Source organism: Procambarus clarkii, chromosome 48 (assembly GCF_040958095.1).
Source record: "Procambarus clarkii isolate CNS0578487 chromosome 48, FALCON_Pclarkii_2.0, whole genome shotgun sequence".
Taxonomy (NCBI): domain Eukaryota; kingdom Metazoa; phylum Arthropoda; class Malacostraca; order Decapoda; family Cambaridae; genus Procambarus; species Procambarus clarkii.
Window position 1 is genome coordinate 24255191 of NC_091197.1, and position 17170 is coordinate 24272360.

General features: G+C 47.2%; 1 protein-coding gene across 7 annotated transcripts in view; it reads left to right on the forward strand.

Annotated features, from left to right (window-relative positions):
* Positions 1 to 17170, forward strand: part of LOC123764814 (oxidative stress responsive kinase frayed) — a 257836-nt gene that overhangs the window by 118951 nt on the left and 121715 nt on the right. For 4 of the 7 annotated variants that reach the window (XM_069302650.1, XM_069302651.1, XM_045752991.2 and 1 more), the window contains exon 5: positions 2610 to 2711. The exons of the other annotated variants lie outside the window; for them this stretch is intronic. In XM_069302650.1, coding sequence (XP_069158751.1) covers positions 2610 to 2711 — 102 coding nt within the window. The remainder of the gene's footprint in view (positions 1 to 2609; positions 2712 to 17170) is intronic. 7 annotated transcript variants of the gene reach the window in all.

Here is a 17170-nt window from a genome sequence, read left to right on the forward strand (position 1 = left end):
CAAAAAGAATGCGACTGATGACACTGGAGTAGTATACAGAGCACCACTTGGTTTCCGAACCCCTTGGGGACGAGACCCGTCGGTTAACATGTAAGTTCGTATACGAGAAATAGAGGGGAAAAAATAAACTAGAAATGTAAAAATAAATTTTTCCGAAAAAATTCACGAAAAAAACTCTAGGGGAAAAAATCGACAGGTTCATAGCGTAAATGCGACTGTGTTTTGTTTGTACTCACCAATAAGTGAAGTCCTGATCCGCTTTATAAAAGTCCTTAATTGTTCCTAACTGATTATTAAGACGTCTGGCAAACATCCTCTGGATGTTTCCTGCCAGCCTGCAGGAACATCCTGCCTAAAATATACAATGATGTACTGTACATTTAAGAAACAAATCTGGGTCACAGGTCTGTGGAGTGTGGTTAGGCTTACGGAGTCAGCCGGTCCCTCCCCCACCACCGATACACCTCCCCCTCTCCCCCCACCCCAAACCCATACACACACACACACACACACACTCAAAGGTCACGTGGTTCATGGTTCACTTCAACACCCATATATCGCTTCCTGCCTGCCTGCCTCCTTCCCAGCCTGCAAGCCTGCCTGCCTGCCTCCTTCCCAGCCTGCAAACCTGCCTGCCTGCCTGCCTCCTTCCCAGCCTGCAAGCCTGCCTGCCTGCCTGCCTCCTTCCCAGCCTGCAAGCCTGCCTGCCTGCCTCCTTCCCAGCCTGCAAGCCTGCCTGCCTGCCTGCCTGCCTGCCTGCCTGCCTCCTTCCCAGCCTGCAAGCCTGCCTGCCTCCTTCCCAGCCTGCAAGCCTGCCTGCCTGCCTGCCTGCCTCCTTCCCAGCCTGCAAGCCTGCCTGCCTCCTTCCCAGCCTGCAAGCCTGTCTGGCTGCCTGCCTCCTTCCCAGCCTGCAAGCCTGCCTGCCTGCCTGCCTCCTTCCCAGCCTGCAAGCCTGCCAGCCTGCTTGCCTCCTTCCCAGCCTGCAAGCCTGCCTGCCTGCTTGCCTCCTTCCCAGCCTGCAAGCCTGCCTGCCTCCTTCCCAGCCTGCAAGCCTGCCTGCCTGCCTCCTTTTCAGCCTGCAAGCCTGCCTGCCTGCCTGCCTCCTTCCCAGCCTGCAAGCCTGCCTGCCTCCTTCCCAGCCTGCAAGCCTGCCTGCCTCCTTCCCAGCCTGCAAGCCTGCCTGCCTGCCTGCCTCCTTCCCAGCCTGCAAGCCTGCCTGCCTGCCTGCCTCCTTCCCAGCCTGCAAGCCTGCCTGCCTGCCTGCCTGCCTCCTTCCCAGCCTGCAAGCCTGCCTGCCTGCCTGCCTGCCTCCTTCCCAGCCTGCAAGCCTGCCTGCCTCCTTCCCAGCCTGCAAGCCTGCCTGCCTGCCTGCCTCCTTCCCAGCCTGCCAGCCTGCTTCCTTTCCAGCCAGCCTGCCTCCCTCCCTGCCATCATGCTAACGGGTAGTGTGTGTTAGGCTTATCTTCGGGAATGAGCCGGTCTCACCCCCACCACCAACAAACCACCCGCCCCCCTACATCCCATCTCTCAAGGTCACGCGGTTCAACCGCGTGACTACCACTCACTCCCTGCTGCGCCTGCCTGCCTGCCTGCCTGCCTGCCTGCCTGCCTGTGCCTGCCTGTGCCTGCCTGCCTGTGCCTGCCTGCCTGTGCCTGCCTGCCTGTGCCTGCCAGCCTGCCTTTCCCTCCCTAATTCTCACTACTTCCATCCCTTCCTGCCTACCTCCTAGCATCTCTCCCTACCTCCTAGCATCTCTCCCTACCTCCCCCTCCCTCTTAGCATCTCTCCCTACCTCCTAACATCTCTCCCTACCTCCTAACATCTCTCCCTCCCTCCCCCTCCCTCCTAGCATCTCTCTCTCCCCCTCTGTCACTGATTCTCCCCCCCTCCTCATTCATACTGCCTCCCACCTAAGTTGCATCGTTCATCCACCCACCAGTCGGCCATCACTGATGCAATGCGTGCATTTGGAGCCAACATGGTGCACAGATGTTTCTTGATTGTGCAGATATGTAAAACAAAAGCACAGAATGAACATTCCAGCCTTATGGCAATTCAAAATAATAGGAATAATAGGCCGTGAATCTGTGAAGTCACAGTGGGCAAACTGGACCATCTCCCACCCACCACAACAAGCCGGCGTGACGCTTGGCGGACCCCTTCCTACCCGAACTTTGTTCGGGTAGCATGACTCCCCAACCCCAATCGGGAAACTGGAAGTTTCGGATAACTAAAGTTCGGAAACCAAGTGGTGCTCTGTAGCAATTAATCAGTATGCTAACCTCAGGGAGCCTCAGGGAGCCTTAGGGGCTCACCCAGAAACTGGCATTTCATTACATTGAATGCTGGTTCTTTCATCTCAAGGACTTCTTATTCTCAGACCTCTTTCATCTCCAGGAATTTTTGTTCTCTGACCTCTTTCATCTCCAGGATTTTTCTCTGACTTCTCTCGTCCTTGAAGGAATGTTCATCCTCTTGCCATTGAGACTTCATATTATGCAAGTCATGTGATCAGGAAATCCTCTAAGATGCTGTGGTGTCAAGCACCTCTTGATTTTCCAAATTTTTTCCTGATTTTGAACAATACCTGATTTTTTCTTAAATTTAGCCCCCAAACACGTGGTACTCCTGATTTTCAACCTCAGTTGAAGCCAGAAAAAAACATGTTGCAAAATATAAGAGATCTTTCCAACAGCAGCTCTAAAACAAGGTGAGTAATTTATAGTATTTATTTATAAGACATGATGTAATGTACTCTTAAATGATAGTTAAGCATAAGATTCATGTGTTGACGGATATTCTGAGCCGGTCCTCGGTAGCTCCCTGGTGCCATACATCCACAAAACTACCAGGCCTCTCAACTTGCATAGGCCTACTGAACACAGGAGTAGAATCTGGAGATTTAGATTAACCTCATGAGAGTAAAAAAAAAAAACAGAAAGTACATATCTTGACTGAAGAGAAATGGTGGAAGCAAGGGAAGTGGTTGTTTGCCCAATGTCAACAAACGATGCATTAATATCCAAGTGTACCACCAGGTGGCAGCTCAAATCACCCAGGGGTCCAGCCTGTGTGACTCTTCACTTGCATGCATGGTACAAATCACTTCACTATCGGCAAGAACTGACCTTTCAGGTAGGGCCCCCCCTTGATGGCTCAACCTTGGTGCTGGCTGCCTGGATAGCTCTACACATACTATGTCATACCAGGCTCTTGAGAGTCAAAGAAAACCTACCATAGACTAGAAGTCAAAACCAGGTCCATTCAGAGACACAGTAATTACCTAATTGTATTTATATGATGAGAGCTATGCTCGTGGTGTCCCATCTTCCCATCACTTTGTCCTATCTTTGAAACTACATATTGATGGTTTTGGCCTCTACCACCGTCTCACTTAGCTTGTTCCAACCATCTAACACCATTTGTGAAAGTGAATTTTCTTATATTTCTTCGCAGCTTTGTTTAGTTAAAGTGAGCAAGGGATACTAAATCACCAAAGCCAAGAGGAAAACCCACCAGAAAAGTAGAGTGAACCAAAATAGACAACGGCAAGGAAAATATGAGCAGCCCTGACAATTAGGAGTACAGTAATTAGGATGTTACCCCTGCTAGTTACACCCAGTGCCAGCTTTGTGTTAGGTTGCAGCCAGCTCCTTCTTTTCATGCATATGAATGAGTCTGCAGGCTTCCAGAGGGGTCCTTTAGTGGTTGATGCATGCTTGTTTCGGCCGGGGGTGCGTCATGCACCGTGTCTGTTGCGGCTTTACTCCGTTGCTTTCGGACCACTGATTCTGTTTTGGTGTTCACATTGTGAGTGGCTCCGGTTTCCCTTGTCCATGTTCCAGGGCTCATGTGTGTCTGGTTGTCTTCATTGTCATTACAGCTAGCCAGACTGCAGTCTACTCTCATGCTCACGATGTTCCGTTGTACACTGCTCTGTCAGCTAATCTGGTCTTATGTCTTGGGCCAATATTCGGGCTCGGGGGTTTTGGCAGTCTACCACGGTCGTTGCTGCCAGGTGTCTTGTTAACGTTCCTGGTCCTCTGCGGCCTTGTATGTGTGTGGTCTTTTCACAACACATGGCCCTTGGCTCTGGGGCATGTGTTGCAGCCTATAGTCTCACCTTCAACTTGATACCTGCAGTGCTGCCGCCTCCCTGGTAAGTTCCCCCTATTTTGTCCTTCTCTGTGGGTAGTTAGCTTCAGGGAGTGCAGGGCTTTCCCCAGAAAACCAGTATTGAATATAATGAAATGCCAATTTCTAGGTGAGCCCTGGAGGCTCCCTGACACCCTCCCTTCCTCCAGTCGGCAGTTTTTCATTATTCTCGAACTGACTGGCTAACCAGGACCGGCTGCCTCCTCCCCCCAATGAGGTATGAGATGGAGCTAACTAGGGGAGTTGGGGGGTTGGACGAAGTTTTGGTTCTTTGTTTTCATTGTGGGGGAGTTGTTTTTGCAATATTAGGGCTTCAGTCTCATTTTCAAATCGTGCAGTAGTTTGTTTTGATTCGCCTATCTTTCTTGGTGCTTCCCTGGTGGTGGCAAAGATGATACACTTTAAATGTAAAGTGTTCATAGGCCATCGGTCTCTTCACCTCTCTGAAGGGGGCCCAGGTTCTGGCTCGTGGTCCTCAGTAGGCAAAAAGAACTGTGATTGATGACACTCAAGTAGTATGGCACTTAATCAGTATGATAGCTTCAGGGAGCCTCCGGGGCTCACTCAAAAGTCGGTGTTTCATTACATTCAACACTGGTTTTATACTATCACATTTGGGTTCTTTCTTTTGGGCTAATCTTGGTGCTCAGAATGTTCACTGGCCTTTCTTGGTGCTTCACCATCACCTGGTTCTGTCATACCTATGAGGCTGGCTAGTTTTGGCTTCCAGTCATCCAAATTGTCAATTAACCAGGGATTTCATGTTTACCCAGTTTGCACAGTTTGAATCTCATGAACTGGCAAAGTCTGTGCTCACTCCTTTCAAGTTGTTGATGTGTGTGTTGTTGGTCTGGGACTCCAGGATAGCTTCCCTTTCTCTTGTGGATGGTCATTCTGCAGTAGTGGGACCATTATCAGCTAGTGTTATGAGAACTTTGCCTGCTGGCCTTCCCACTGGGATATATTTTGCGATATGCATTGTACACTACTCTTTTTGTGTGACATTTATTCTTATCTTTGACTGTGTGATGCACTCTCCTCAGGTCTTTAGGAATATTTTGATTTATCATTTTCCTCTGGCTTTTTAGGGCTAGGTTCTATGGCACCGCGTCCCACTATTGCTTGAGTTGTTTGCTGGTGTGTTGGGCTGCTTCTGGGATTGTTTTAGCTCTCATCGTGCCGACCAGCACATCTGCAGTCCGATACTGGCATGTTGGTGCTTCCCTGCCTTAGCTGAAGGGGTTCCACTCACTTCATTTGCCTTTGGGGTTGGACTCTAGTGAAATGCTCCTTTCTGGCTTCTTGTGCTTTATCCCTCTATGTGGTCCACATTCATTGGATATCCAAAGTTCTCACAGATAGCATCTCCTGTCTCCATCTGATGTCAATAAAATAAAAGTGATAAGGTAAGTAGACTGGAACCCCCTGGGAGACCTGAACCAACTACCAGTACTTTGACCAGTACTCTGACCAGTACTCTGAGCAGTACTCTGACCAGCACTCTGACCAGTACCCTGACCAGTACCCTGACCTGTACTCTGACCAGTACTCTGACAAGTACCCTGACCAGTACCCTGACCAGTACCCTGACCAGTACTCTGACCAGTACTCTGACAAGTACCCTGACCAGTACTCTGACAAGTACCCAGGCACTTGGTGTTGTGCCGGGGTACTGGCACATAGTTTATTGACATTAACCCTTAAGTTGCGCATCGCATCATATGATGCTTTGATTGACTTGCAGTAAATTGCGCATCGCATCATATGATATTTTGGAGTACTATGCAAGATTTAAACGGCCCGCGGATACACGGGGTTCACCACACCTTCATCAGGGCTCTTGTAAACAGATGCCATTTAAAAAAAAAAAATCGTGGGCCAAATTCCTGGGTGTTAGGGGCCTCAGTATTGAGTGAGCTACCAAGCCTGACGCACGCAGCATGAGCTCACAGCACTGCTGTTCAGCTTGTGACCACAGCATCGCCTAAAAATGCCATAATATACTTGTTCATGATATTATGTAGTGATGATATTATTACAGAAGACCCTTAACTGTGATAAAACTGACCAGGGTTCTGATAATAGCAGGATTGTGGTGATATTTAGCGCTGTGCTCCATGGAGGGAGGAGTAAGGCTATGGGAGGGAGGGTGATGGCGTTGTCTTCTGACTGTGCGTGCCCACCTTTTATTGACTGCACTCACCATACCAGCTTAGTGGTTCGCTATGGTGAACACAAATGTAGATACTTATATATAACGTGTGTATAGAGGGTATAAACAGCAATAGGAATAGGTTGGGAGCCGCCATTTGGTGAGGGAGGTGGCGTTGTCTGCATGACTTATCATGTTGTTTACTGGTGACCACTATGGACTTTGGGCACCATACCAGTTTACTTGTACAAGTATGGTGAATAAAACAGGTAGATACTTATATATAATGTGTGTATATAGCATAATATATAGAGACCAGATATAATATAGATATAAACCAGTAATATATGGCGCCAGAGACCCGCCAGGTGGGTCTCTGGCGCCTGGTTTTAGCAACTGGTTTTAAGGCGTCTCTGGCGCCTTAAAACCAGTTGCTTCGGGCAGATAGGACTCGTTAGCCTGGAAAGGCAGCTCATCTAGGGGAAGGAAAACCCCGAATTCAAACCTCTGCTGTCTTGTGGCTAAACCCACTCATGGGAAAGACTTCGGGAGTGAACCCTGAGGAAAAATCTGGAGTTGGAGTCCCTAAGGCAGTTTGCAGCTGTTTACAGCTACATTCTGGCAACTCCTGCGACGACACTGGTGCCAACTGTATCGGCGCCTGCCCTTCCCTTGGATCACATCGGTGGCGTGGAGAGGGTGGATCTGCTGCATGGGCAACAGCTGGTCCTCCATAATTACTGCCCAGGCCTGTGCCCTGGAGAGGACACTCCAGCATCGCCTTGGCGATGGCTCAACACGGGAAGTGACAGTTACCGGTGATAAGCCTACCACTCAATTGGTGTTGAGTAAGGCGCCAGGGGTTACTTCCGTCGGTGGGAGAAATCATCCGATTTCATAGGACAGCTACCGCCCGCCTCAAGCTGGGCAGCCCCCAGCCAATAAGGTGCTGTCCCGCCACGGTCCGCCTGCTCCACTGGGTGTGTGGGGCTTAGGTCACAATCCAATAAGCGGATCGTCAACCCATGCACCAAGCAAAAGAAAACAAACACAGAGTCAACCAGCTCTCAAACTGGGCACATGGAATGTAAGGACCATGACACTGGGTCTCTCGGAAGATCTACTGGAAGTGAACGACGCCCGCAAGACGGCTGTGATCAACAATGAACTGCGCAGGCTCCAGATGGACATAGTCGCCCTGCAGGAGACACTTCTGCCCGCAACCGGCAGCATACGGGAGAAGAACTTTACCTTCTTCTGGCAGGGCAAACCACCAGAAGAGGTAAAGGAGCATGGCATTGGCTTTGCCATCAGGAACAGGTTGTTAGGGTCCATAGTACCACCTATGGAGGGGTCTGTAAGGATCATCAAACTTCAGCTTCATACAGCAGTAGGAATGGTCAGCCTCATCAATGCCTATGCACCAACACTGACCTCCTCTACCGAAGCGAAGGACAAGTTCTATGATGACCTCGACCTAGCTCTCAGAGACATACCTCAACAAGAGCCAGTCTTCCTCCTGGGAGATTTTAATGCAAGAGTTGGTTCTGATCACAGCTCTTGGCCTTCCTGCCTGGGCCAGTTTGGATTTGGGAAGATGAATGAGAGTGGGCAGCGCCTCCTGGAGTTCTGCTGCCATCATGATCTCTGCATCACCAATTCCTTCTTCGACACCAAGCCCCAGCATAAGGTTTCCTGGAGACATCCCAGGTCTAAGCATTGGCACCAACTCGACCTGGTGCTTATGGGGCGTAACAATCTGAGAAATGTCAAACTGACCCGCAGCTTCCAGAGTGCAGATTGCGACACCGACCACTCTCTCGTCGTTTGCAGAGTAACGTTCCAGCCCCGGAAAATCCACAGAGCAAAGAAAGAGGGAAGACCACGCATTAACGTAAACAAGACCCGTGACCTCCACAAGGTGGAGGAATTCACTGCGGCGCTGGTAAATGCCCTTCCTGTACCACCCTGTGATAGTGCAAGTGAGAGGTGGTTACATCTCGGGGGCACTATTTTCAACACTGCCATGTCCACCTTTGGTAAGAGGCAGAACAAGTCAGCAGATTGGTTCGAGGCCAGTGCAGAGGAACAGTTACCCCTCGTAGAGGAAAAGAGACGAGCTCTCTCATCCTACAAGAACCTGCCCTCAGAAAGGAACCTACAGGCCCTCCGTACTTCCCGCAGTAAAGTTAAACAAACTGCGAGGCGTTGTGCTAACGATTACTGGCTTCGACTCTGTTCCAGCATCCAGACTGCGGCCACTGTCGGCAACATAAGAGGCATGTACGAAGGGATCAAACAGGCAACAGGCCCTACACAAAACCGGATGGCTCCTCTAAAGTCAGCCACTGGAGAGATCATTAAAGACCGTGATCAACAGATGAATCGCTGGGTGGAACATTACTCTGAACTCTACTCCAGAGAGAACTTGGTCAGCGTAGAGGCTTTGGATGCAATTGAATGCCTGCCCATCATGGAAGAACTTGATCTTGAACCAACTGTGGAAGAAGTTGAGAAAGCAGTGGATTCACTTTCCTCAGGGAAGACCCCAGGAGACGACGGGATTCCGCCTGAAGTTCTCAAGTGCGCTCGTGGAACACTTAAATCTGAGCTTCATGAACTTCTGTGCCAGTGCTGGAGGGAGGGCTTGGTGCCACAAGACATGAGAGATGCAAACATCATCACTCTCTACAAAAATAAAGGTGACAGAAGCGATGTAAACAACTATCGTGGCATATCCCTCCTCAGCGTCGTTGGCAAACTCTTCACTAGGGTCGTTTTGGTCAGGCTTCAGATTCTTGCCGAAAGAGTGTACCCCGAGTCACAGTGTGGTTTCCGAGCAGAGAGGTCGACCACTGACATGGTGTTCTCCCTGAGACAGCTTCAAGAAAAGTGCAGGGAGCAGAGAAAAGCCTTGTACATTGCTTTCATTGACCTTACAAAGGCCTTCGACCTCGTGAGTAGGGACGGACTCTTCAAGATCTTGGCCAAAATTGGCTGTCCACCCATCCTACTCAGCATGATACAATCGTTCCACAAGGACATGAAGGGAACAGTCGTGTACGACAGCTCAATTTCTGAACCATTCAACATTAACAGAGGTGTTAAACAGGGGTGTGTTCTTGCTCCAACCCTGTTCGGCATCTTCTTCGCGATCCTTGTCAAGCATGCCTTTGGAACAACCACAGAAGGCATCTATCTCCGTACAAGATCTGATGGAAAGCTCTATAATCTATCCAGACTCCGAACAAAGACAAAAGTACAGATACGAATCCTCAGGGAGTTCCTCTTCGCCGACGAAGCAGCGATCACCATACACACAGCAGAAGGCCTGCAGCAGCTACTCAACCGCTTTGCCGCAGCCTGTTCCGCATTCGGCCTGACAATCAGCCTGAAGAAGACACAGGTGATGGGACAAGATGTCAGTGAGCTACCCTGTATAAATATAGCAGACTATGTGCTGGAGGCAGTTCACGAGTTGTGTACCTGGGCTCCACAATCTTAACACTTTCGCGCTCTCGGCGCTCAAAGAAAAACAATACCCCAGATGCTTTCAGCACTTCGCGCGCCTACGCGGTAAGACCGAAAAAGTGTACACTCTTTTGACTGTCCTGACAATAATTGAAGGCGCATGTATTTAAATTTGGTATCACTGTGTTCGCAATGAAATTGTCTATAAGAGCATACCTATAAAATGCCGCCCAAGCATAAGGAGTATCAACACCAAATAAAAAACTATGCAGATCACTCGCCGAGAGCGCCAAACAGCAACAAAATGTTTCCACTTTCTTAATGGTTGCGAAGCCTACAGTTGTCCTACATCGCTAATTTTGGTATCATTGGAATCGCAATAAAATTCTCTACACGGACATATGCATATGAATGTTTAATATACGTAATTGCCCACCCGCAAGAGTGTGTGAAGTGGAGAGTAGTTAGCCGCGAGCGCACTGGCGAAAACACAGGGGGGAAATCATGCTTGGAAAGTTTATACGTTTCCTGACCCTACTTTTCTATGTACATATTTCTTTTTTATACCAATGTGTTCGCAATAATACAATACAATACAATACAATTTTATTTAGGTAAGGTACATACATACAATAAATTTACAAGGATTGTTTAACTTATAGGTATAGCTAGTACATACAATGCCTAAAGCCACTATTACGCAAAGCGTTTCGGGCATAAATTTTTCGGGCATAAATTTTAAAAAATTTAAATTTTTTATAAAATTTTCTATAAGATGAACTGTATAACATTGGTACAAAGCATGTGTAAGAGAAGCGCCAAATATAGAACCACGTCCCTCAGTATGCGTTCGCGGCAGAAACGAACGCATTGTTTTCGTTCGTTTGATGTTTGTCATGTTTATACTTGTTGAAACATTTTATAATTTGTATGACAGTGATCGCAGTAAAATTCCCTACACAGACATATACATAACACATACAAATATTTCCCACGTGTTGGATATATCAACGGCTAAAGGGAACCCACTGCCACACGCTCGCCACACCCCCAAACATACTTTGTGTATTTTTTTTTTTACTCATAGAAGTTTATGTGATATAATATTCATTCTGGTACCAAAAAATTCGCAAATAAATTCTCTACAAAACAAAAGTATCCCCATCCATTTCGGTTAAAAAATGGAATTTATAGAAATATTTTTTCGATTGACGAGAAAAGTAGGCAGTTATGCGGAATCGTAAGAAAAACCAGTGACGAGTTATCTCTAATATAAAGCGCGAAAGTGTTAAACACCCTTTCCCTGGACACTAGAGCTCAACAGGCGTATCGAGAAGGCCGCAACAACACTGGCCAGGCTCAGAAAGCGCGTTTGGGAAAATGCCAAACTGACAGTACACACCAAGGCACAAGTCTACATGCCATGTGTGGTGAGTACACTTCTCTATGGCTCGGAATCCTGGACCCTGCGCTCACGCCAGGAGAGACGGCTTAATACCTTTCACATGCGTAACCTGAGACGCATCCTTGACATCACATGGAAAGACCACGTCACCAACAACACTGTACTCGAGAGAACAGGAGTCCCTTCAATGTTCACTCTCTTGAAACAGAGATGCATGCGATGGCTGGGACATGTCACACGCATGGTCGATGGCCGCATACCGAAGGATCTCTTGTATGGAGAACTGGCATCAGGAAAGAGACCCACCGGAAGACCTCAGCTGCGTTTCAAAGATGCCTGCAAACGCGACCTTAAGCAGATGAACATCGACATCAACACTTGGGAGGCAGCAGCTGCGGACAGATCTGCCTGGAGATGTAAAGTGCAGAAGGGACTCCAGCAATTCGAGGATGAACTGAAGAGGCAAGCGGAGGATAATAGATTTCAGAGGAGGTCTCGACCACTGTCAGACGCACCCGCTTCGGCGCTTATCTGCGCTCGCTGCAGTTGAGACTCATTCTCGGGTTGGCCTTCACAGCCACAGCAAGCGCTGCATCCAACTAGACTACAACAACTAGACACCCAGGGCACAACTCCATAACCCCATGGGATTGACAGATGCCTACTACTATAGTACTATATAGCGTAATAACACCACAAACAGTATTGTTGGAGGAGAAATATTAGTGCGTCTGGCCTTGAGGGTGGCCGCCACCAGCTGACTGTGTGAGTAGCTATGTCTTTGTGCCTTTACTCACCATACAAGCTTAGATGTACAGTTATGGTGAACAAAACATGTAAATACTTATATATAACGTCTGTATATAAAAGCAAAAACAGTATGGTGGGAGGAGAATGGTGGCAAGTCAGGTGAGGTGAGGGAGGGAGGGAGTGGCAGCCAGTGGCAGGCTGCCACTGGCACTGCCACTGGCACTGCCACTGGCACTGCCACTGGCACTGCCACTGGCACTGCCACTGGCACTGCCACTGGCACTGCCACTCAGCATGCCAACTTAGTGGTTCGTTATGGTGAACACGAATGTAGATACTTATATATAGCATCTGTATATAGTGAATAAAAGCAAAAACAGTATTGTGGGAGGAGAATGTGGGTGAGTCAGGTGACTTGAGGGAGGGAGGAAGTAGCAGCCAGTGGCAGGCTGCCACTCAGCATGCCAACTTAGGGTCTGTTATGGTGAACACGAATGTAGGTACTTATATATAACGTCTATATATAGTGAATAAAAGCAAAAACAGTATGGTGGGAGGAGAATGTGGGCGAGTGAGGTGTTGAGGGAGTGAGTGGCTGGCTGGTGTGTGGCGGTCACTCCTCGTTACTTTTTGACTCATAATAGCAACTTAGTGGTTCGTTATGGTGAACAAAACATGCAGATACTTATATATAACCTGTGTATATAGTGTAATAACCAACAAAGTATTTGTTCACTATTTGATGAACATAATTGAATCAACAATATGCACACCATATTTTTGAGTACAGCGATGATCCACTCATTTTATTATATAAATATATCACACTACACTCTATTGAATAATATTACAGCAAAAAAACTATGAAAAATCAATTGGAGACATTGAAATAATTAGGTAATTTTCTCTTTGTGGCAACTCCGGCCTGACAGCTGGTGAGCAACAGACCGTCTGGGACGCACACTGAGTCAACGCCTGTTTTTTGCCAGACTTTCCCACCCTATAGTGGGCAATATATGCCACTTACGATTTTTTTATTATTTTTCCCATGATCAGTGAACACAAATTAACAGGTTTAGAAGAATATATATATATATATATATATATATATATATATATATATATATATATATATATATATATATATATATATATATATATATATATATATATATTATATATATATATATCTATATATACAGTGGTACCTCGGAATGCGATTGTCCCTGTATGCGAGGTTTTCGGAAGGCGAGGTGTATTTACTCCAAAAATTTGTCTCGGAAGGCGATGGTTACTTCGGTAGGCGAGTTTGGACGCGAGTTTGTTGATACGCGTACAGCCGACCTAGCGCGTGGTGGTTCGGCGATCGTCGCCCCTCCGCCCCGCCGCCCCTCAGTTTACCATTGTCTTGCGCTCAGTGACTACCCCCACATCAATTCTTGTCGCGGATTTTCAGTGTTTTGTTGGATTTTTGGTGATTTGTCTATACAATTTGTTATTATATATCTCACCATGAGTCCCAAGAAAGCCAGTGGTAAGGATAAAGGCCAGAAAGCTCATGTGAGGATGACAATAGAGGAGAAACAAGAGATCATTCGGAAGCATGAGAACGGTACACGTGTTGTTGAACTTTGTAGGCAGTACAACAAAGCCACATCAACAATATGCACTATACTTAAGAAGAAAAATAAGATTATGAGTGCTAATGTGGCAAAAGGAGTAAGAACATTAACGGCACAAAGACCACAAATACTTGAAGTGGAAAAGTTGTTATTAATTTGGATACACGACAAGGAGTTGAGGGGTGATAGTGTTTCGGAGGCCATTATTTGTGAGAAAGCCAGGGTGTTGCACGAAGACCTTCTAAAGAAGACCCCTGCAACGAGTGATGCAGATAAGAAAGAGTTTAAGGCAAGCAGGGGCTGGTTTGAAAAATTTAGAAAGAGAAGTGGTATCCATAGTGTTACAAGGCATGGGGTTATGTGATGTGATTATGGAAGGGGACTCCCCTTCCAAACAGTAACTCCTCTCCTCCTCCCCCCTCCTCACCATCTTCCATACGCCTACAGCACTCGACAGCAAGGTAAGTAATAACTGGAACATAGTTTTGTAGGTTTATTTAGATGAATTAGGTAAATTAGGTATAAAAATTTAGTTTGATGTGGGGTTTTTGGGGTAGTCAGGAACGGATTAATTCATTTCCCTTTATTTCTTATGGGGAAATTAACTTCGGAATGCGAGTTTTCGGAAGGCGAGGCGTCTCCAGGAACGGATTAAACTCGCATTCTGAGGTATGCCTGTAGTTCGCTGGGTGGAACATTACTCCGAACTCTACTCCAGAGAGAACTTGGTCAGCGTAGAGGCTTTGGATGCAATTGAATGCCTGCCCATCATGGAAGAACTTGATCTTGAACCAACTGCGGAAGAAGTTGAGAAAGCAGTGGATTCACTTTCCTCAGGGAAGACCCCAGGAGACGACGGGATTCCGCCTGAAGTTCTCAAGTGCGCTCGTGGAACACTTAAATCTGAGCTTCATGAACTTCTGTGCCAGTGCTGGAGGGAGGGCTTGGTGCCACAAGACATGAGAGATGCAAACATCATCACTCTCTACAAAAATAAAGGTGACAGAAGCGATGTAAACAACTATCGTGGCATATCCCTCCTCAGCGTCGTTGGCAAACTCTTCACTAGGGTCGTTTTGGTCAGGCTTCAGATTCTTGCCGAAAGAGTGTACCCCGAGTCACAGTGTGGTTTCCGAGCAGAGAGGTCGACCACTGACATTGTGTTCTCCCTGAGACAGCTTCAAGAAAAGTGCAGGGAGCAGAGAAAAGCCTTGTACATTGCTTTCATTGACCTTACAAAGGCCTTCGACCTCGTGAGTAGGGACGGACTCTTCAAGATCTTGGCCAAAATTGGCTGTCCACCCATCCTACTCAGCATGATACAATCGTTCCACAAGGACATGAAGGGAACAGTCGTGTACGACAGCTCAATTTCTGAACCATTCAACATTAACAGAGGTGTTAAACAGGGGTGTGTTCTTGCTCCAACCCTGTTCGGCATCTTCTTCGCGATCCTTGTCAAGCATGCCTTTGGAACAACCACAGAAGGCATCTATCTCCGTACAAGATCTGATGGAAAGCTCTATAATCTATCCAGACTCCGAACAAAGACAAAAGTACAGATACGAATCCTCAGGGAGTTCCTCTTCGCCGACGAAGCAGCGATCACCATACACACAGCAGAAGGCCTGCAGCAGCTACTCAACCGCTTTGCCGCAGCCTGTTCCGCATTCGGCCTGACAATCAGCCTGAAGAAGACACAGGTGATGGGACAAGATGTCAGTGAGCTACCCTGTATAAATATAGCAGACTATGTGCTGGAGGCAGTTCACGAGTTGTGTACCTGGGCTCCACAATCTTAACACTTTCGCGCTCTCGGCGCTCAAAGAAAAACAATACCCCAGATGCTTTCAGCACTTCGCGCGCCTACGCGGTAAGACCGAAAAAGTGTACACTCTTTTGACTGTCCTGACAATAATTGAAGGCGCACGTATTTAAATTTGGTATCACTGTGTTCGCAATGAAATTGTCTATAAGAGCATACGTATAAAATGCCGCCCAAGCATAAGGAGTATCAACACCAAATAAAAAACTATGCAGATCACTCGCCGAGAGCGCCAAACAGCAACAAAATGTTTCCACTTTCTTAATCGTTGCGAAGCCTACAGTTGTCCTACATCGCTAATTTTGGTATCATTGGAATCACAATAAAATTCTCTACACGGACATATGCATATGAATGTTTAATATACGTAATTGCCCACCCGCAAGAGTGTGTGAAGTGGAGAGTAGTTAGCCGCGAGCGCACTGGCGAAAACACAGGGGGGAAATCATGCTTGGAAAGTTTATACGTTTCCTGACCCTACTTTTCTATGTACGTATTTCTTTTTTATACCAATGTGTTCGCAATAAAATTTTCTATAAGATGAACTATATAACATTGGTACAAAGTATGTGTAAGAGAAGCGCCAAATATAGAACCACGTCGCTCAGTATGCGTTCGCGGCAGAAACGAACGCATTGTTTTCGTTCGTTTGATGTTTGTCATGTTTATACTTGTTGAAACATTTTATAATTTGTATGACAGTGATCGCAGTAAAATTCCCTACACAGACATATACATAACACATACAAATATTTCCCACATGTTGGATATATCAATGGCTAAAGGGAACCCACTGCCACACGCTCGCCACACCCCCAAACATACTTTGTGTATTTTTTTTTTTACTCATAGAAGTTTATGTGATATAATATTCATTCTGGTACCAAAAAATTCGCAAATAAATTCTCTACAAAACATAAGTATCCCCATCCATTTCGGTTAAAAAATGGAATTTATAGAAATATTTTTTCGATTGACGAGAAAAGTAGGCAGTTATGTGGAATCATAAGAAAAACCAGTGACGAGTTATCTCTAATATAAAGCGCGAAAGTGTTAAACACCCTTTCCCTGGACACTAGAGCTCAACAGGCGTATCGAGAAGGCCGCAACAACACTGGCCAGGCTCAGAAAGCGCGTTTGGGAAAATGCCAAACTGACAGTACACACCAAGGCACAAGTCTACATGGCATGTGTGGTGAGTACACTTCTCTATGGCTCGGAATCCTGGACCCTGCGCTCACGCCAGGAGAGACGGCTTAATACCTTTCACATGCGTAACCTGAGACGCATCCTTGACATCACATGGAAAGACCACGTCACCAACAACACTGTACTCGAGAGAACAGGAGTCCCTTCAATGTTCACTCTCTTGAAACAGAGATGCATGCGATGGCTGGGACATGTCACACGCATGGTCGATGGCCGCATACCGAAGGATCTCTTGTATGGAGAACTGGCATCAGGAAGGAGACCCACCGGAAGACCTCAGCTGCGTTTCAAAGATGCCTGCAAACGCGACCTTAAGCAGATGAACATCGACATCAACACTTGGGAGGCAGCAGCTGCGGACAGATCTGCCTGGAGATGTAAAGTGCAGAAGGGACTCCAGCAATTCGAGGATGAACTGAAGAGGCAAGCGGAGGATAATAGATTTCAGAGGAGGTCTCGACCACTGTCAGACGCACCCGCTTCGGCGCTTATCTGCGCTCGCTGCAGTTGAGACTCATTCTCGGGTTGGCCTTCACAGCCACAGCAAGCGCTGCATCCAACTAGATTACAACAACTAGAC